Source organism: Macaca thibetana, chromosome X (assembly GCF_024542745.1).
Source record: "Macaca thibetana thibetana isolate TM-01 chromosome X, ASM2454274v1, whole genome shotgun sequence".
NCBI classification, from domain to species: domain Eukaryota; kingdom Metazoa; phylum Chordata; class Mammalia; order Primates; family Cercopithecidae; genus Macaca; species Macaca thibetana.
Genome location: NC_065598.1, coordinates 66,028,374 through 66,049,563, shown reverse-complemented (window position 1 = coordinate 66,049,563; position 21,190 = coordinate 66,028,374). Strand labels below are relative to the sequence as shown.

Sequence of the window (21,190 nt, the reverse complement as noted above, 5' to 3'; positions counted from 1 at the left end):
GTTTGCTAATAAGGGCACAAACACCATAAAGGCTGCAAAAACAAACAAAACAAAACTGCTCTTGGGGGACTAGTCCTGAGTAATTATTCCATTGGCAGATTCCTGTTCTCAAGCTAGCAGTAGCAAAAGCGCTTCCCACCCACCCTTCCCACCGCACACCTACCCCGCTTAAGAATCAGAACCGGCATGCAAAGGGTGAGTTTTATTTCCATAGATTTTTTAAATTGCTGTTCAGAAGTTGTCTAGCAAGACGGCATATTTCTACCAGAATTCCTCAGGGGCGCTGATCCTCACTAGAACGCTGAGGACAATCAGTCTCAAATTGCAGGTAAGTGTGAACAAGCCCACGTTCTGGTCAGCGCACAAGGACCCGCGCTGAAAATGCGGTTAAAAGTTGTTTCAACAGGCGGGCGTGGAGCAGTTATTACAGCTGTTTACAGCTCCAACTCCAAAGGGGAGCCTGCTGGTTCTGGCATCAGCTCTAGACACGAAAAAACAAGCACCGCGGGCAGAGAACCTCATCACGAGCAGAAGGGCCAAGCCGTTAGTCGGCCGGGGGGCAGCGCAGGCACCTCCTCGACGGGAGCTTCGCCAACTTTTCTCCAGGCAGCCCGCAGCCAGGGGCCGCGGGCGCGCGCTAGACTTTCCAAGTCAAGGGGTCCCCAGGGAGTCCAGATTGGGCCAGGGACCGAAGACAACCTGCCCTGGGCAACCTCTCCCCTGCTCGCCTGGTCCCTCCCTGGTCCTGCCCTCTAAATTGGCTCGAGGTGGCAGAGTGCCCCCAGGCCCCTGTGGCGGAGGGCCCTCGCCCTACCCGCGAGGGGAGGGGGCCGCCGCCGCCCCTACTAGGTGACTCACCTGGTGCCCGTCCTGGGAGTCAGAGGGGAGTGCAGCTTCTCCCGGTTCCAACGGCTGCTGCTGAGATGACGGCTGCCCAAGGTGAGTGGTGATGGGGCTGTCAGGGTCGAGGCCACCGAGGCTGCTTAGGGTGCCAGAGGTGCCAGGGGTGCCCGAGCCGCCAAGGCGGGACTCGGCTCCCCGTTCCCGCCGCAACTCCGAGCGCAACTCTAGGTAGCAGCACAACGTCAGCAGGTGGAGGGCCAGCGAGAGGCCAAAGAAACCCAGGAAGAGCAGGCAACTGTTCCCTTCGCCCGCCCGGGCAGGGGCCCCGCGACACCCGCAGCCCTGGCTCCCTCGCTCCCGTGGCGCTGCCGCAGGCAGGAGTTCCCTGCGCTCCACCTCCGGGTAGCCCATGGCCTCCGGAGACACCCACTCTCTTGAGGCCCGGGAGCCGCTGCGTCTGCCTCAGCCGTTCACGACCTCTGACAGGCGGCTACTGTCCTGCCATCGGCTGGGGGCTGCAGGGACCCGTTCCTGCGCGACGGTGGCTGGGCGGGACGCAGCAGGGAGCAGCCGCATGTGCAGCTCCACTCCGAGGGGTGGGAAAGGGAGGAGGAGGGGCGGGAGAGAGGGACGGCTCGGCCCGCCGAGGGAATGAAGGAGGAGGTCCCGGCCGACCCCGCCCCATCCCTCAAGCGGCTGCCGGGACGCCCAACCACGGGGCCGCCAAGCCTCGGCGCCCCGCCCCGTGCCGTTCCAACCGGGCGTCCAGCCGCGGGGCGGGGCCTGGGGGCGTGAGGGTTCGCCTCTGTCTGGCCGCCCCACCCAGCTCTTCCCGCTTGCCCCGTCCCAGTTGGTGACTGGCGCCGTCGTTCATCCCTGGGCTCCGCCCCAGTTTAACCCTATATCGCCAGTACGGGGAGGAAAAGAGGGGGAGGCTACGAATTTGGGAACCTTGGAAAGAAAGTAGAGCAAAGAAAAGGAGGCAGAAACTAGCATTAATAGAAATGTTTGCAATTAACTGCAGTTGTTAATAACATCATCCAGTACTTATCTGTTGCTTCCAATCTTCAAAGCGTTTAACAGACGTTAAACTAATTAAAACAGCTCCGGGTTTGGAATGAAACCATGCCTGCTGTGTTTGCAATTCAATGGCTCGCCCGAAGAAAAGGAGACCCAGGAGCCTGGGAACTATGGGAATGGGTGGGACTCAAGCAGCCTCACTCCTGGAGTGACTCTGAAGGCTCAATCTAAGTAACAGAGAAGCCGACCCATGCCAAGCGGAACTGAAATGATGTTGTCCCATGAAGGGTAAAACAGTCTCCTAGGATTTCTTAATTAATTCAACAAACATCTATTGATACAATGCAGAAAATGCTGTATGAGAGCATCCACAGCCAGAATAGATTTCTTCCACTGCAGCAGTTTTGATTGGAGAACATACGCCTTCAGTGAGTAGATAGGGAAACCGAGGGCCAGAATGAAGTGGATTTTTACAAGGGTGGTCCACAGAATGGTCAGACACTACTGGCATCTTTATTTACAGGCAACTGTTCTGGCCTCTCCACCCCTCCCATCCTTCTCCTGGAGTACTCCCTGGGGGAAGTTCAACAAGTCAGCCAAATGTTCCAGATGTACACTGCTGCAACTGCAGCATCTTCGACAGCTGCACCAATCAGAAACGGGTTCAGAGAAAGAAAAAAAAAAGTGGCAAATGGCAGAACAATAGACCCTGAAATGAAGGATGGAAAGGATTAGTTAAATCAAGAGTCACAATTGACAAGAGTTACTAGTCTGAGATTATAGAAAGTGAAATGACTACAGCAGGGGAAGCATGTACACTTCATAGTCACTACGCACTCTCATTCCATGTTATTAATTGAGTAACGAATAATTAACAATTTCATTGACTTGCAGCGGGCATCTTGAGTGTCATCATGGAGGCTCAGCAATGCCAGGAGCACTTATGTGTAGGCCTAAGACCTAGGCTGGTGGAAGAGAAGAAAAACATAGATAGAGATAGAAAAGAAGACAAAAGAAGAGAAATAAAACACAAAACCAAAAGCATCTGCTGGCAGGTCAGTCCAGAGAGCACAGAGGTCATAAGCCTTAAATATATTAGCCACAGACAACTTTTCTCTATACACTTTGTGAATGGTCTCAGTGCTTCAAAAACATCTTCGTGCCCTCTCTTTAACCCCTACCCATGAAATATAAAGTTCACAAAGAATATCATCATGCTAGAGCTAAGGGGAAAAAAGGTGTCTAACAGCTGCTCTCAAGTCCTGCTTGTCCAGTCCAGGAATTCTAGATGCTAGGAAAACTGCCAGGCTGATTTACTTTAATTATCACAGCCCGGGATTATTGGAAAGAATGCTAGACCAGGAGTCAGGAGACTTCATCCTGCCACTAGGTTGCTGGGTCACTCTGAGCAAGTCACTGTGCTTTTCCAGGGCCTTCGTTTCTCTGGCAGTAAAATGAGGAGTTTGAACTTTAATAGCCTTTACACTGTGTTTTATCTGTGTTGTCACTGGCTGTGTTGACTTTCTTGCATACACAGTTTAAACAGGCTGCCCTTTCTTCCTCTAAAATGAAAAGGAAACAAATGACAGCCATCTCCTGGTGGTGATGGTGATGTTCAGGGGCCACACTGGTCTCACCTTACCATGTTCTACCAGGCTTGACTGAGACTCTGGATTACACCATTGCCCTCAGAAGCCCTGAGGGTTGCATTTGACCTGGGACGTCTCTTTGCTTCCCCAGAGAAAAAACATGTGTCATCATATGCAGTAGAAATGTTGGAATGGGACAATCCAGAGAGGAATGTATGTGGTTATTTTTTAAGTGTTTTAAAGTGTTGCTTCAGTTAGCTTCTATGCTTCCATACATATCCTGTCCCCTAAAGCACAGGTCTCAATGACAGTCTGCAGACCACATCCAGTGTAGTGTTTGGTGCAGTATTGACTAAACCTTTGAATTTAAAAAAAAAAAAAAAAAGCAATTGTCAGCTATTGGAACTCTGGAGATTTCACATTTTAAAAAATCCAGATTTCCCGCTTTTCTGTTAAAAAACCAGAAGACCTGATAACTCTGGATTCACATTCCCATGTGGCTACATTCAGCTAGAACTGCCTCCTTGAAACAAGCATGAACAATCAAGTTCTACAGCCATCACCACCTCTTTCTTCTATCCTTCAATACTGTCCTCATCACTCATTCACCTTACCTGTCTGATCCCATGTACTACGGGAGACAAGATACAAGCTCCTTAACATGACCTCTAATCTGTCTCTCCAACATTATCTTCCACCATTTTACAAGGAAGTCATGCTTGCACACTACTAAATTTGCTGACACTTCTCACACCACCATGCCTTTGAACAAGCTAGTTTCTTTGTCAAGATTGCCCCTACCTTGGAAACCTGATAAATTCTTCAAGAATCAATTCACATGTTCTCTCTGGTATGGCCCCACAACTCACTCTAACCAGACTTCCTTTATGCTTTCATTACACCCTGAGCATACCTCGATGATATCACTTACCACACTGCATTTTGAATGTTTTACATGGATTTCTTACCACTAAACTATGAGCTCCTTGATGGTAAGAATTGTGTCCTTTCTATTTTGATATTTCTAATCCCTAGTATAGCACCTACCACATAGTAGACACCAATACTGTTTTATTTTGATATTTCTAATACCTAGCATGGCACCTACCACATGGTAGGCACCAATATTGTTTGTCAAATGAATAAGACATGAAGTCACTCATGGTAACTTAGACTACCTAGAATTCCAAAAAGGGAACTGATCCAAGGGATGCCTGTCCGTACCACTTATGAAACACTTCCTGGGTGAATAGCTGCATAATACATTACGGAAAAGATACAAAGGAAATGGAACCAAATGAAAATTGTGAAATTATCCTCTTACTTGCACTGCTATGGGAGTTGTGGATAATCCAGAAAAATAAATAATCAAGAAATTCAAATATAGTTGGTTTGTAATATTTCACTGACCTGTCTGTCCCATCAAGTTTCCCTTCCTACTTTTGTTTGTCTGAGCCTAATATTAAAATAATATAGCTGGGCATGGTGGCTCATGCCTGTAATCCCAACACTTTGGGAGGCTGAGGCGGGCAGATCACCTGAGGTCATGAGTTCCAGACCAGCCTGGCCAACATGGTGAAACCCCATCTCCACTAAAAATACAAAAATTAGCTGGATGTGGTGGCGGGCACCTGTAATCCCAGCTACTCAGGAGGCTGAGGCAGAAGAATCGCTTGAACCAGAGAGGCAGAGGTTGCAGTGAGCCGAGATTATGCCATTGCACTCCAGCCTGGGTGACAAAAGCGAAACTCCATCTTAAAAAATAAAATAAAATAAAACAAAACAATATTAGTTGACAACCCCCAAATAATAAAGATTCAAAATATGTTGACAAACACTGAATACCCACCAATTGAGTGGAATATGCTAAGGAGTTAGGCAGGAACAGGTTTTAAATACCTCTTAGCTCTGGTTAATCCACAGAATAAATAATCGACATAGAGATCAGGTGACTCTGACCTACTTAGCGATCAGCAGATAGTTGGAAGGAACACGAACTTTGGACTTAGATCCTGGTTTGAATCCCACCTTATTCACTTATAAGCTATGTGACTTAGGACAAGTGATTTTTGCTTCTCTTACAGAGCCTCAGTTTTCTCATCTGCAAAATAGAGATGACAGTATATATTTTGCAAGACAGCTGTCTTAAACAGGATGTGTAGGAGAGGGAAGGCTTTCCTCCATCCTCAGATGGTTTGGTAACTGAGTCTGTGAAATAAATTGACAGCAGGCAGATTCATAGGAGAAAATATATTATCTTAGTCTATTTTATGTTGCTATAAAGGAATACCTGAGGCTGGGTAATTTATAAAAAGGAGAAGGTTATTTGGCTTATGATTCTGATGTCTGGAAAAAGTTTAGGACTGGACATTTGATGAGGACCTCAGGCTGCTTTCACTCATGGCAGAAGGTGAAGGAGAGCTAGCATGTGCAGAGATCACATCGGGAGACAGGAGGCAAGAGAGATGGGGTGGGGGCAGGCTCTTTTTTAAAAAAAAAAACAGTTACGGGGTGAACTAACAGAGCAAAAATGCATTCATCCCTAGGGAGGGCATTAATCTATTCACAAGCAATCTGTTCTCATAATCAACACACTTCCCATTAGGCACCGCCTCCAACGTTCGGAATCAAATTTCAGCATGAGATTTGGTAGGGAAAACAAACCACATCCAAACGATAGCAGGTATACACATTTTTTTTACATGCATGGGGACATCACATGAACAAAAAGTGAATGCCCAACCCAGCAAGATATGGAAGCTTATAGACCCTCTTCATAGGGAAGAGGGGAGGGGGGAAGTAGGCCATAGGAGGAATAAATGATTTTGGGGAAAGATAAATGAGACCTCAGAAAAATAAGTGACACCCTGTGATAAAGGTCATCTGATGTCAACCTCCAGTCTCCTCTCTTGTAATATGGGTTTAATCTTCCCTGGTTGATGAGATTTCCAGGGAGGGGATTCAAAACGATTGAGTTCCTTTTGGAGGATCTGTCTTTAGACAGAAAAGGAAAGTTCAGAAAGCCCTCCCTGAATTTGCTGTTCCCCAAACGCCCTCAGTTTGAAGTCCAAAGTGGCATATTTTGGGGTGGCACTTTCTCAACTCCTTCAGATGCTATCGCTGTGTGGCATATAATAAATGTACAGTAAATGTTAGTCCCTGTTATGTAGGAGATTTCCATCAAAAAAGGATGAGAGGAAAAACATGTAGCAGTACTCAAGGACATGGCAGAAATGTAGAAAAGCATTTGCATAATTTGCCTTCACTAAGTCCCTGGCCCTGCTTCTGCATACTTAAAGTTTGAGATAGGACCTAATATGTTCTCACCAACTTCCCCTGATTTGTTGCTTGTATATTCAACTTCATCCTCTCCATTTTCACTTAACTGTCTAATAGACATCTCGAACTCAACGTGACCAAAACCAAACCTCTTCTCCCCCAAAATGTACTTATCCCTTGGTCTTCTGCATCTCAGCAAATGGCAACGCCAGCCTTCCATTGGACAGGCCCAAAACCATGAGATCATCCTTGAACGATTTCTTGAACACTCCACATCAAATCTGTTAGTGAGTTCTGTCAGTTCTGCCTTTAAAATATATCTAGAACTTGACCACTTCTCACCACCTTCCTGTCATCATCCTAGTCCAAACCCCAGTGCTGTCTCACCTGGATTACTATAAATGTATACAGGGTCTCCATGCTGTTGTCCTGGCCATCCTACAGTTTATTCCCTACCCTGTAGTCAGAGACATTCTGTGAAAATGTTAAGTCAGAGTCTATCACTCTTATGCTCCATATCCTCCAATGGTTTTCCATCTCTCTCAAAGTTCTTATCTTGGCCTACAAGGCCATGCATTATCTGATTGCTGTTTGCCTCCCTGGGCTTGTAATCTACCTCTATTTTCCTTGTTCACTCTGCTCCAGTCATGTTTGGGCTCTTGGTTGTTCCTTGAACCTGCAAAGAATGCTCCCACTTAATGGTCTTCTTACCTGTATTTCCTCCTGCCTGGAATGCTATTCTCCCAGACAGCCACATGGCTTCTCCCTTACTTCCTCCAGGACTCTTCTTAGATGTCACCTTATCAGAGAACCCTTCCTTGGCCAATTTTCTATCAACCTATCATTCTCTGTCCCCTTACTTTGCTGTATTTTTCTTCTTAGCACATATTATATATTTATTTGTTTATTGTATGACTCCTCTGCAGCCACAACTAGAATATCAGTTCTACAAGGGCAGAGATTTTTGTCTGGTTTTGTTCACTGCTTTGTCTATAGGACCAAGAATAGTGCCTGACACATAGTAGGCTCTCAGTAAATGTTTGTTGATGGGCTGAATGAATTCCATCCCTAGTAGAGTAAGAAGAAGGAGAAAGAAGGACTGGTCAGATGTGTTACTGGATAGGCAAGACCTTTTCTTTTAGCACAGTAAAGCAGGAAAGGACAACTGTCTCATTTTGCACGAGGCAGTTCTCCCAGAGATAAATATACTCAGGGTCACAGAGCTAACTAGAAGAGGGGAGAAGGAAGGAAAGGAACATTGGTTGAAGATTTATCTTTGATGTGCCAGTCTTTCTCATTAACTTCTGTGTGAGTTTAGTATTTTCCATGTTTCACTGATGAGGAAACCAAGGCTCAGGGAGGTTAAATGACTGGCCCATATTCAAAAGCAACTAAGTGGCAGAGTCTGAATTTGAATCCAGGTCTGACTGGCTCAAAGATTCCATGCTCCATGTTCTCAACCTTACCTCCCAGGTGATAACAGATAGTGTGTCAGCTTTATAGAGCTAGACACACAGCAATTGTGAGATTTCTGGAGTGGCAGAGTGATAAACTGGCTGGAAGTCAGAGTTTCTTCTCCTCCTGCCTGGCTGCTACTGCCACCACCATTTTGACCTAACTCCAAGGCCACTGAGTATACTATAATTAGATGAAGGTGTTTAAATCTGGATCCTATCAGGTCATTCTTCTGCACAGTAATCCCACTGACTTCAGAACAGTAGCTTAACATCCAAGGTCCTCCAGTCTGGCCCCACACTATCTTTCCAGCTATGCCACTGCTAGGGCTCCACGAACCTCTGCCTCTGCATAACCTTGGCTCTCATTGTCCAGGAACAAATGTCTACATTCCTGCCTCTTCGCCTCTTGCTGACATTTTTCCACTTCCCCTTTCCAATTTCCTTTCCCTTCCCCTTTGCCTATTTGAAATTGGCTCATTCTTCAAGGCCCAGCTCAAGCTCCCCCTCCTGACCCTGCCTGCCCACAGTGCTCTCCATCAGGACACCCTGCCCATACAACACAGCTGACACTCAGAGTATGCCACTCACAATTGCTAATTCTTCCCCCATTCTGTGTGAGGGTCTAATTTTTCCAGCTTATAGCCAGCACTCCTCAAAGGACAGGACCCTGTCTTAGCCCCTACAGAACCTACCTCAAGCCATTCCTTACCAAATCTTTGTTAATGGATTGGAGACTCTGAAGAGATGAATTTTAGCAGTGGTTTGAAGGCAGAAGGAGTCTGGGTTTGATGGAGAGAAGACAGATGCTCTAGGTGGAAAGCAAAGTAAAATAAAATGCTGAGCACATTTATATAAGCGAGGCTGTCAGGAGTATTTAGGAAAAAAATTAAACATATACTGAAGAAGGGGGAAGAAAAGCAGACCTCTTACTTGCTGTGAGAAATGACTATAGCCATGACTGGCATGGAAATGTTTGCAGAAATTCATGAAGCAATAATAAGGAGATAGAAATTCTTCTTGCTATAGGGAGCAAAATGGCACAACATTAACATGGAATATTCATTTTTGCAATAAAGTCTTTGGCTACTCATGGGTGGCTGAGCATATGGGGAGGCTCTCACTCCATGAGAGGAATTTTTCATTCAAAAATAGAAAATCCTGTTGCTGGCAGAATGTCATTTGCATCTGTGTCCCCTGCAATGTGTGTCAGCACCACCATTCGGGCCACCAAGTAGCCTAGAAACACATACTGCACTACATATTCCACAGAGCCATGCCACATGTCACATCAGGACCACAGTGGAGATTGCAGATTCAGTTCTGGCAAAGTAGGACTTTAAGAGAATCACTGGCATTGTTTTTCACAGGTTCTCACATCCTCCAAACAACTATGTGTGGTAGGTAGAGTGGTTTGACCTCATTTAACGGGAGGAAACTGAAGCTTAGAGAGGTGACTACTTAAATGACTTATCCAAGGTTACACAGTCAGTGTACCTGACTTAGCGTAGGGTTCTTTTTCTTACTAAAACTGTCATATTTACTCATTACACTTATGTTTGCCTGCTCCATTTGGCCAAAGAGCTAATTGTGCCCACAATCTGCATTTCTTGGTCATGAGAATTAGAGAACAGATCTTAGGGATCTGAACCCTGGAGAGTCAGGCACTCTCTAGGATCCAATCTTGGTTCTGTGATAAGCAACCTGTGACAGGGCTTGGAAAATCTAGAGTTATAATAACTTTCCCAAACTGACTCCAGCTGCCCGCAACTAGATTACATTGAGGTAATACACTTACCTTTGGATATTTTATATAGCATATCAATTCAATAAGCATTCATAGAGTATCTGCTATGTGCCAGGCACCAGTCTAAGTGCTGGGAATACATCAGTGGACAAAATAAAGAATTAATGCAATTAATGTACAATGAGAACATCTTTATTTGAAAAATAAGGACTCTATTTCACAAATTCAGTATAACAGCAAAGCTTTTAAATGGCCTTGTTCCTCCTCCCACTACACCTCTGAGCTGGACCAGATTCACAGGCATACTCCTATAAGTTGGGAAATGCCATGTCCTAACAGCTTTAGAGTCTTCAAACATTGCACAAAAAAGATGTGAATCACCCCAATTCAAAAGCTTGCCTTTAAACAACTCAGAAAACTAGCAGTCCTGGGCTAAAAAATGCTAAATTAACAGCCTATTGGAATTTAAGCACACTTCTAAGCTGCTTAACACTTGATGAGTAAAAACTCAGGAAAGGACTCTACAGGGCAACAGTCTGGCTCCTGGAAGGATGGGAATCGTGGAAGCCTAGGTCCAAGGTGAACAGTTGGTGTGCGAAGATGAGCTCCAAGTTGATCTTGAGTCTTATGGTATCAATGTGTGTATATATATGTATAATATATACAGAATATATATATACTCTATTAATAAATAATGATGCTAGAATTAGGATGAGTAAAAGAAAATGTGGTAGAATTTGTAAAATATAAAATGTTATACAAATGTAAGATATTAAGATAATAGCTACTTTGTATTGAGTACCTACTATGTGCCAGGCACTATGTTTGGCAAAGTTGATCTTCAGGAATAACCTTACAAGGCAAATTGCTCATTTTCCTACATGTAAAAAAAAAAGACAGGTCCAGAGAAAAGTGAAGTACTGTGTCTGATGTCCCCCAGCTAATAGATGTAGTGCTAAGATTCAAATCCAAATCTGTCCTGATTGAAAAGCCCACATTCTTTTCATTATGCCATGATGAACAATTTATTTTGCATACTCCGAAACCTAAGGAATAAGGAGTTTTCTCTAATTTTAAAGTTAGAATCTAATAGATAATAGATGGTGGTACTTTTTCTTCATTCCAATATGATCTTACAGTCCAATGGGAAGGTATGATACTGCAGCCACGCCAAATTAGGTCTTGAAAAATCACAAAACTGAATCAGAAAATTGCAGCAGTAGAAAATGGAGACCCTTTAAGAAATTGCATGAGGTAGAGTCAAGGAGAAAATAGTGGGGTACCTGCTAGGAGAGGGGGTTTGCAAAGTGCTACTACAAAATAACCGTTTCAGTAAAAAATTCCCAGAGGGTTTTATATTGATTCTTTCATTTGCCCATTTGTTACTTCATTTATTCATCCATGTGCTTCTCAAAGAGTTTTTTTGAGCACTGGCTATAGGCACTCACAGCTCACAGAACTTCAGTGAACTGTGTGAACTAATAAATGAATACCCAGGAGGCCAAATCCAGCATGTCATAGACCTACAGCGGTCTTGACCACTATCTTAACCCTTCTTTTCATACAAATTCAGTTCAGTCAACTTAGGGATTTTATTTTCCTATTGTGACCTATCTTTGATTAACACTGGGAACACAGACTTTGCTTGACTGAAATGTGCTTTACAGCAATGGCTACTGAAGAATAAGCTTCCACAAACTGACTCTTTTGTGAAAAAACTGGAAACTAAGCTTTCTGTAGCAACAGAAAGCAGAACCCACAGAAGCAGGACTTGAGACACCAAGCCCATGCCTGCGGGAAAGAAGTTGCCCTTAGGAATGTGCCAAATTGCTTGAGAAAGGAGAGTGGCTGCTGAGAGGGAAGGAGCTGGCAGCCCCATAAATTATATGACCTAAGCATCACTACTACCCACCAGATCTTGGGCTCCTGGGCCCAAAGGCCTTAGGCCTGCAGTACCAGGTGTAACAACCCAAGTTTAGCAGAGTTTTACTTTAACCTCCAGAGTTCCAAAACTCACATGCATTTTTTTTCTCAGCTTTTATAACTAACTCAAGAGGTCAGAACTGGAAGACCCTTAGGAAACCACCGAGTCCAGTCCAACCCATTTCAAAAGAAGAAACTGAAGCCCAGAAGGGCCAAGAATCGTGCCCATTAAGTTAATGAATGAGCTGAACTAGAACCAATTGCTCCTCCCTCTCCCCTCAAGCTACTACCTTACATATCTATACCTGACAATCTTAAGGCATTTTCAAAACACATGAATTACCTTTGTTTTACTTCTGCTGAGCTAAAAGCATGAAATAGGAAATCAACTAGAAATCACTGGCTTAGCTTCTGATTCCTAGTCCTCATTCCCTACCAATCTCTAATAATTTTCCTGGTTTGTACTTTGCCTTGAGGTATTCCTCCATTTTATCCAGCCTCATTCCTGTATTCAACCAGCTGAGTGCAAATCCTCACCATACCTTGACTGTTTCAGAATCCTGCCACCAAAAGGCTCTGTGCAACTGACCTTTATACTTTAATTGGTAACATTTATTTTTGAAGAAGCGGCTGCCAAGCTGTCCCCTAAATGCACTTTTAAAATTTTGAAATTTGAGGGGGAAATGAAAAGTTTCTACATAGAACAATCATTTTTTACATAAAACTACATTTTTAGAAAGGTCAAAACTTACCAAGAAACGACCACCTGACTTGTGAGAAGCCCCAACCTCCAAAGGGAGTGATTGTATCTATTGTGAACAAGTCAGGGAGCTTCTTTCTCCAGATTCTGATGGGGCCAAAAACTTGCTATCAAAGTAAATTGCTTCTTCCAAAAGTGTCTTTTGGGGAAGCTGGAGAACAGAATTCTGAGAAGAGCTGGTTGGAGGAAGCATTAGTTGAAGTTATAGCTAATATAGTTGTCATTTTGAATTCTTCTCTAACTTTTTAAAAATAGTTAAATTGAAATATCATGGTGAACAGAGCTAAATGCTTCCAGTTCAGATAAAAGGGCAAAAAGAGAGGCTCATTTGGACCTGCAAGCCTCTGCAGAAAGGCAGGCTAGTGTTAAAGGATAATATTTAAAGAAAAAATCATGACTCTCATGCAAATATAAAAGAAACACATGTCAAAAATTTTTATTGAACTCATTATTTAATGAGGGAAACAGTAAGATGCTACAACCAGTTCAAAGGTGGATTTGAAGAACATAGACTCTTACAGGCAATTAAGAATACTGGATCGAGTTTTCAGATAGATACACAACTGGTCAATATCCAATATCCAGGACAATAACCAATTGCATGGCATCAGACAAAATTCCTTTGCATTTCTATGGATAAGAGTATTTTGCAGTATTTTCAGTTTTTTACCACTTATAAAGTTGTTAAATAGCTCAAAGCCAATAAAAGGCGCAGATATCCCAGAAGAATGCACAAGTCAGAACATCTAGTAATCTTTTTTGCCCATTCAGTCTTTCATAATTTTCCTTGACACTAAAGAGAACTATTGCAATCAGACTGCCTTAAGGTCAGCAGGCCCCATAACCCTTGGGGCCCAGGTTAGGGAGGCAGCCTAAGGGATGGCCTAAGAAACTGCTGGAAGTGTAATTTGACACCTAAAAGAGAATTAGCAATGCCTAAAATGGATTAAAGAAACCAAGAGTGGCTTTCCCAAAACCTCAGGAGCTAGGAAATCTGAAAATTGGAGAGATCCACCCATGAGACTGAAAGCAGCTGGTGATGGCCTAAGAAGGTCTGTGTAAAGGAAAACACATGTCTCCCTGTTTGCTACGCTATCTTGCAAAACCCAGCTCAAGACATCTGGTTGAAATACAACACCTTGATTCTTGCCTGGCAACAAAGTACAAGTAAATACAATCTCACGAGTAGGCTCACTAGGAAACTTCAGGAACACATTAGGGAGGATTGTGAAGAATTCTGCCAATTTTTCTAGCACTTCACATATTGTGTAACTGATTTTCTATTAAGTGCCTGTATACCTTTGGGTTTTATGTATGACTGAAAACCAGTACAGGTCCAGAAATCAAAAGCAAGCCTGAGTTTTTTCATTGATAGTTTTCTCCATTCTTCAGCAGTGCTTATCAGCTTCCAGTTTTGCTCCGCCTTTCATTGATTAACTTGGTGATACCTGGCATCCTGGCATCTCTTATATAGTGTGGAAGAGCAACATATGGCAGGGAGTAACTTCAACCCTTTTGTAGTTGCCGCCTTTCTCTTCATCTTCTCTCCAGCAATGAGTTCACACCATTAGGCAGCTGGGAAAGGTGTGAAACACACAATTCATACACACACACACACACACACACACACACGCACAGTTTTTTTTTTTTTTTTAAAGCATTGGACTAGGAGTTGGGAGCCACCAGTTCTAATTCAAGATCTGAGATTGGGCTCTTAGATGATATAATTTAACTCATTCAATCATGCTGGTACTAAAGAACAATAATGAGATATTATTTTATACTTATTAAAGTAGCAAAAAACATCAAGCATGTGTTGATTCAGCTCTGAGAGAATGGAAAGATATCCTCATACAATAGTATGAGCAGCGGGATAAATTTGGACAATTCTTTTGAAGGGCAATTTGGCAATTTATATCAGAAGCCATAAAAATAATTCATGCCCTTTCACACAGTAATTCCACTCCTGGAAATTTTTCATTAGGTAATCATTCAAAAGAAGGAAAAAAAACTATATATACAAATACATTTTACAATGCCATTATGCATAATCTTTTAAAAAAGGTAACAGCCAAATGTCCAACAAAATCAGAATAGTTAAGAGAATTAAGCCAAATAGATTGAATGGAATATTATGTAAGCAATAAAATCATACTTCTGAGGACTGCAATAAACGCTGAAAAATCTAAACACAATAATGTTAAGAGACAAAAATAGAACACACAATTGTATAGACATTTTCATTGTATAAAAACCTATCTCCAGAGAACAGATACATTAAAAAATTCCCTTACCCAATCTCTTCTTCTTCTCTCCTATGTCAGAGGAAGAAATTTATCTCTCTCAGCGGTTAATCCAGACCCCTCCTACTCCTGTAGAGACTATGCTCCATACCCTGTCAACAACATTTCCAATTTCTCCCTTTCTTCTGCTTCCTTTCAAATCTTTCAAAATAATAAAATGGTCGATTTAGATCCTCAGATTTTTACTTTTTTCTACTTTCAAATTTCCTGTAATATATTTATATTACTTTCATAATTTAAAGTAATTTTAACAGAAGAAATAACATAAATATGGGTGCTATCCCAAATTCTACCTTCGGTCTTCTCTGTTCTTCTCTCTTGCTTCTTTTGCTTCTTTGGTGATGTCATCTATTTCCAAGCACTCAATCATACCCTTAATGATAATGACCTATATCTATCTCTTTAGTTCTTGATGCTCTTCTGGAGTTCCAACTACCTGCTGGTAAGTGTCATTTGGAGGTACTTGCCACTATCTCACATTAAACACATCTTTCTGTATGAGACATTAACGTGACACCTCAACATACCCATAACATGGACCATTTCTTTACTTCCCAGAACTAACAGGTCCCTTTACCCTAGGCGAAACCTTCTTTCCTTAACTGGATCACTGCAACAACCTTCTAATTGGCCTTTCCACTTTCTTCCTTGTTCTGCTCACACACCAGTGTGCATGATCTGACTAAATTACGAAGCAGATCATGGTACTCCCCTGCTCAAAACCATAAGATGATTTCTATCTCAACCAGAATAAAATCTAAACTTCTTACAACTGTCTACAGGGCAATATACAATCTTGATCTAAGCCACATCTCTGAGCTCATCTCCTTTCCCTGGTGAAATTCTCTGCTTCAACTACGTTCTTTTTGTCCTGAACCTCCAACCCCACTCAACTTCTCTCTTGCTTCAGGGCTATTGCACCTGCTGTTCCTTCTGCCTAGACTGCCTTTCAGTCTCCCCTATCCCTCCATCCTTCCTACATGAGACAGTACTTCTCTACATGAGGACCTGTCTTAGTCTGTTTAGGCAGCTATAACAAAATACCCTCACATAAGCAATGTATAAAGAGCAGAAATCTATTTCTCACAGTTCTGGAGGCTGGAAAGTCCAAGATTAAGGCACATGTAATCCATTGCTATGGTTTATATGACTCCCCCAAAGTTCATGCTTTGAAAACTTTACCCCCAATACAGCATTGCTGGGAGATGGAGCCTAATAAGAGGTGATTAGGTCATTGAGGGCTCTGCTCTCATGAATGGATTAATAACCTTATCTCTGGAGTGAGTCAGTTATCATGAGAATGGTTTTGTTATAAAAGCAAGTTTGGCCTCCTTTTTGCTCTCTCTCTCTTGTACCTCTCTTGCTTTTCTGCCTTCTGCCATGGGATGGATGATGGAGCATGAATGCCCTCACCAGATGCTGGTGCCATGCTCTTCGACTTCTCAGCCTCCAGAATGTGATCCAAATAAACTCCTATTGTTTATCAAGTACATAGTCTGTGGTATTATTATAGCAATACAAAACAGAGTAAGACGTGTGTATCACTAGTTTGTTCCTTTCTGTTGCTAAGTAGTAATCCATGGTATGGATGTACCGTGGTTTGTTTAAACATTCCCCCATTTTAGGTTACCTGAGTTGTTTCCAGTCTTGACTGTTATCAATAAGGCTGCTATTAACATTCATGTACAAGCTTTTATGTCAATACAAATTTTCATTTTTCGGGGATAAATACCCAGATGTGTAATTACTGGGTCATATAGTAATTGCATGTTTAGTTTTATAATAAACTGTCAAACTGTTTTCCAGAGTGGCTGTGCCATTTTATATTTCCACTAGCAACATATTGGTAATTCATTGTCTTTACATACTAACTGGCATATGGTGTTGTCACTTTTCTATTTTAACCATTCTGATAGGTGTACAGTGATTATCTCATTATGCCCTCACACAGGGCAATTTTTATCGCCCTAAAGGCTAATGGTGTTGACATACTTCCATAAGCTTATTTGACCATCTCCTTGGTTTCTTCATGTCTTTTGCCCATTTTCTAATAGGATTGTTTTTATATTGTTGAGTTTTAAGAGCTCTTTGTAGTATATGAGATACAAATCCTTTTTCAAATATGTGTTGCACAAATGTTTTCTCCCAGTGTGTAGCTTATCTTTTCCTCCTTTAACACTTTTTTTTCACAAAGCAAAAGTTTTTAACTTTGATAAAGTCCAATTTATCAATTTTTTTCTTTTATGGATCATGCTTTTGGTATAAAGTCTACAAATTCTGCCTGGCCCTATATCTGAAAGATTTCCCTCTATTTTTCTAAGCTTTTGAATAATAGCTCTATGTTAAGTCTGTAATTCATCTTGAGTTAATTTTTATAAGGTATGAGGTTTAGATAGATGTTCATTTTTCTGCCTGTAGATGCTCAGTGGCTCCAGGATCATTTATTGAAAAGTCTATGCTTCCTCAATTGAATTGGTTTTGCACCTTTATCAAAAATCAATTGGACATATTTGTGTGTGTCTATTTCTAGGTTCTCTATCCCATTTTATTGATCTATGTGTCTATCCTTCTTCCAATATGACACTGTTTTGATTACTGTGGCTATGTAGCAGGACTTCATATTGGGTAGACTCATTCCTCCCATTTTATTCTTCTTTTTAAAGATGCTTTAGCTATTCTAGGTCCTGTACTTTTCAATATAAATTTTAGAATAAGCTTGTCTATGGCCCCCCAAAAAATGTTGCTGGGATCATTTAATTTAACAGCTTTGTTGAGATATAATTGGTATACAATAAAATTTCACACATTTAAAGTATACAATTTAATGAGATTGTTGTATGTATATACCACCACAATTAAGATATTGAACATACCCATTACTCCAAAGTTTCTGCATGACCCTTTTTAATCTCTCCCCCTTCAGCCCTGTCTCAAGGGAACTACTGATCTACTTTCTGTCATTACGTATTAGTTTGCATTTCTTTTTGTTTTACATAAATGGAATCATACAATATGAACACTTTGTCTGGCTTCTTTCACTCAGCTTAATTCTTTTGAGATTCATCCACGTTATGCCATTCACTCAGTTTATTCCTTTTTAATGCTGAGCAATAGTCTATTGTGTCGATATATCACAGTTTGTTTATCCATTTCCAAACATTTGAGTTGTTTCCAGTTTTTGGGCCAGTACAAATAAAGCTGCTATGAACATTCACGTACAAGTATTTGTCCTGACACACACTTTCATTTCTCTTGGGTAAAAATCTAAGAGTAGTGTGGTTGGTGCTATGGTTTGAATGTGTCTCCTCCAAAATTCAGGCATTGCCAATGTGGTAGTATTAAGAGGTGGGACATTTAAGAGGTGATTAGGTTATGAGGGTTCCCCACTTTTGTGAATGGGATTAAGTACCCTCTAAAAAGGGGCTGACAGGATTTTGTTCCTTTTACCCTTCTGCCATGTGATAGCACAGTCTTCCTCCCCTCCAGAGAGTGAAGCAAATAAAACACCATCAGGGAAGCACAGAGCGGCCCTTAGACAGTGAACATGCCAGACCTTGATCTTGGACTTCCTAGTCTCCAGAACTATGAGAAAATAAATTTCTGTTCCTTATAAATGACCCAGTGGCTCATGCCTGTAATCCCAGCACTTTGGGAGGCCGAGGCAGGTGGATCATCTGAGGTCAGCAGTTTGAGACCAGCCTGGCCAACATGTTGAAACCTCGTCTCTACTAAAAATACAAAAAATTAGCCAGGCGTGGTGTCGAGTGCCTGTAATCCCAGCTACTCCGGAGGCCAAGGCAGAAGAATTGCTTGAATGTGGGAGGCGGAGGTTGCAGTGAGCCGAGATTGCGCCATTGCACTCCAGTCTGGGAGACAAGAGTGAAACTACATCTCAAATAAATAAATAACCCAGTCTCAGGTAATCTGTTATAGCAGTACAAATGGACTAAGCTGGATCTTATAGCAAATGTATGTTTAATTTTTTAAGAACCTGCAAACTGTTTTCAAAAATGGTTGTACCATTTACATTCCCATCAGCAATGTATGAGAGAGTTCCATTTCCTCTGCATCCTTGCCAAGCCTCCGTATGGTCAAAATTTTAGTTTTAACTGTTCTAATAGTTGGTATCTCATTGTAATTTTATTTATGTTTCCCTAAGGACTATCAGTGTTGAGCATCTTTTCACGTGCTTATTTACCATTCAGATATCTTCTTTAGTGAAATATCTTTTCATATTTTTTGCCCATTTTTTAATTTAGTTATTTGTTCTCTTAGTGATAAGTTTTGACAGTTCTTTATATATTCTGAGTGCATGTCCTTTATAAGATATATGATTTGCACATATTTTCTCTCATTTTGTGGGTCATCTTACTCTTTTCTTCACCATGTCTTTTAAAGAACAGATGTTTTAAATTTTAATGAAGTTCAATTTATCACATTTTTACGTATTGTGTTTTTGGTGTCATATCTAAGACATTTTTTGCCTAATCCAAGTTCACAAAGATTTTTTTCTATGTTTTCCTCTAGAAATTTATATTTAGGTCTATGCTCTTCTATCTAGAAGTACTACATTTAAGTCTATGATTCATTTTGACTATTTTTTTTAGATGCAAGATATGGATTTGTGTTTTCTCTTTTTTGACATATACATATCTATCTAATTGCTCTAGCATCATTTATTGAAAACGGTATCCTTTCTCAACTAAATTGCCTCTTCACCTTTGTCAAAAATCAGTTGTCCTTACATGTAAAAGTCTATTTATGGTTTTTCTATTCTATTCCATTGATCTATTTGTCTATCTTCACACCAATACCATGCCGTCTATATTACTGTATCTTTAAAGGAAGTCTTAAAATCAGGTAGTGTTAGCCCTCTTTGTTCTTTTTAATTTTTAATTGACAAATAATAATTGCATATATTTATGGAGTACAATGTGATGTTTCAATACATACACACATTGCAGAATGATCAAATCAGGTAATTAACGTATTTGTCACCTTGAATGCTTATCATTTCTTTGTTGTGAGAACATTTAAAATCCTCTCTTTTAGCTATTTTGAAACATACATTATTAACTTTAGTCACCTTGTTGTGCAATACAACACCAGAACTTATTCTTCTTGTCTAAATGAAATTTTGTACTTGTTGACCAATGTCTCCCCTTTCCCCATCCCCCTCCCACCACCAGCCTCTGGTAACCACCATTCTACTCTCTTCTTCTATGAGTTCAACTTTTAAAAATTCCATGTATAAGTGAGATCCTGCAGCATTTGTCTCTCTATGTCTGGCTTATTTCATTTAACATAATATACTCTTAAGTCCACACATGTTGTCACAGATGACAGAATTTCCTGTTTATTTTTTGTTTTTGTTTTTAGGGAAAGGGTCTCTCTCTGTCACCCAGGTTGGAGTACAGTGATGTAACTATAACCTTGAATTCCTGGGCTCAAGCAATTCTCCTGCCTCAGCCTTCCAAGTAGCTAGGACTATAGGTGCATGCCATGCCTGGCTATTTATTTTATTTTATTTTGGAGAGACAGAGTCTTGATATACTGCTAAGGCTGGTCTTGAACTCCTGGCCTCAAGGGATTCTCCTGCCTCAGCTTCCCAAAGCATTGGGATAACAGGCATGAGCCACTGTGCCTGGCCTGGAATTTCCTGTGTGTTTTTTAAGGCCAAATAATATTATGTATAAATACCACAATTTAAAATCCACTCATCCATTGATGGACACTTAGGTTGTTTCTGTATCTTAGCTATTGTGAATAATGCAGCAATAAACGTGGAAATGCAGGCATCTCTTCAGCATACTGATTTGAATTCCTTTGGGTATATACCCAGTAGTGGGATTTCTGGATCATATGGTGATTCTATTTTTAGTTTTTTGAGAAAATGACTGTACTAATTTATAATACTACCAAAAGTGTATGAAAGTTCCCCTTTCCCCATATCCTCAACAACACTTGTTATCTTTCATCTTTTTGATGATAGTCAATCTAACAGGTGTGAGGTGACATTTCAATGTGGTTTTAATTTGCATTTCTCTGATGATTAGAGATATTGAAGATTTTTTTCATATATATGTTGGCCACTTTTATGTCTTCTTTTGAAAAATTTCCATTCAAGTTGTTTGCCCATTTTAAAATAGGGTTATTTGTTTTCTTTGTTCTTGAGCAGTTTGAGTCCCTTGTATATATTAGCCCCTTACTCGATGTATGATTAGCAAATATTTTCTCCCAATCCCTGTGTTGTCTCTTCATTTTATTAATTG

General features: G+C 41.3%; 2 protein-coding genes across 6 annotated transcripts in view; one reads left to right on the top strand and one right to left on the bottom strand.

The window, feature by feature from the left end:
* EDA (ectodysplasin A) overlaps positions 1-1,496 on the bottom strand; it is a 440,121-nt gene extending 438,625 nt beyond the window's left edge. For both annotated transcript variants that reach the window (XM_050776243.1, XM_050776244.1), the window contains exon 1: positions 859-1,496. In XM_050776243.1, the coding sequence (XP_050632200.1) occupies positions 859-1,254 (396 nt within the window). In that variant the 5' untranslated portion in view covers positions 1,255-1,496. The remainder of the gene's footprint in view (positions 1-858) is intronic.
* The window catches only part of PJA1 (praja ring finger ubiquitin ligase 1), a 1,335,831-nt gene that overhangs the window by 646,321 nt on the left and 668,320 nt on the right, over positions 1-21,190 (top strand). The window lies entirely within an intron of this gene.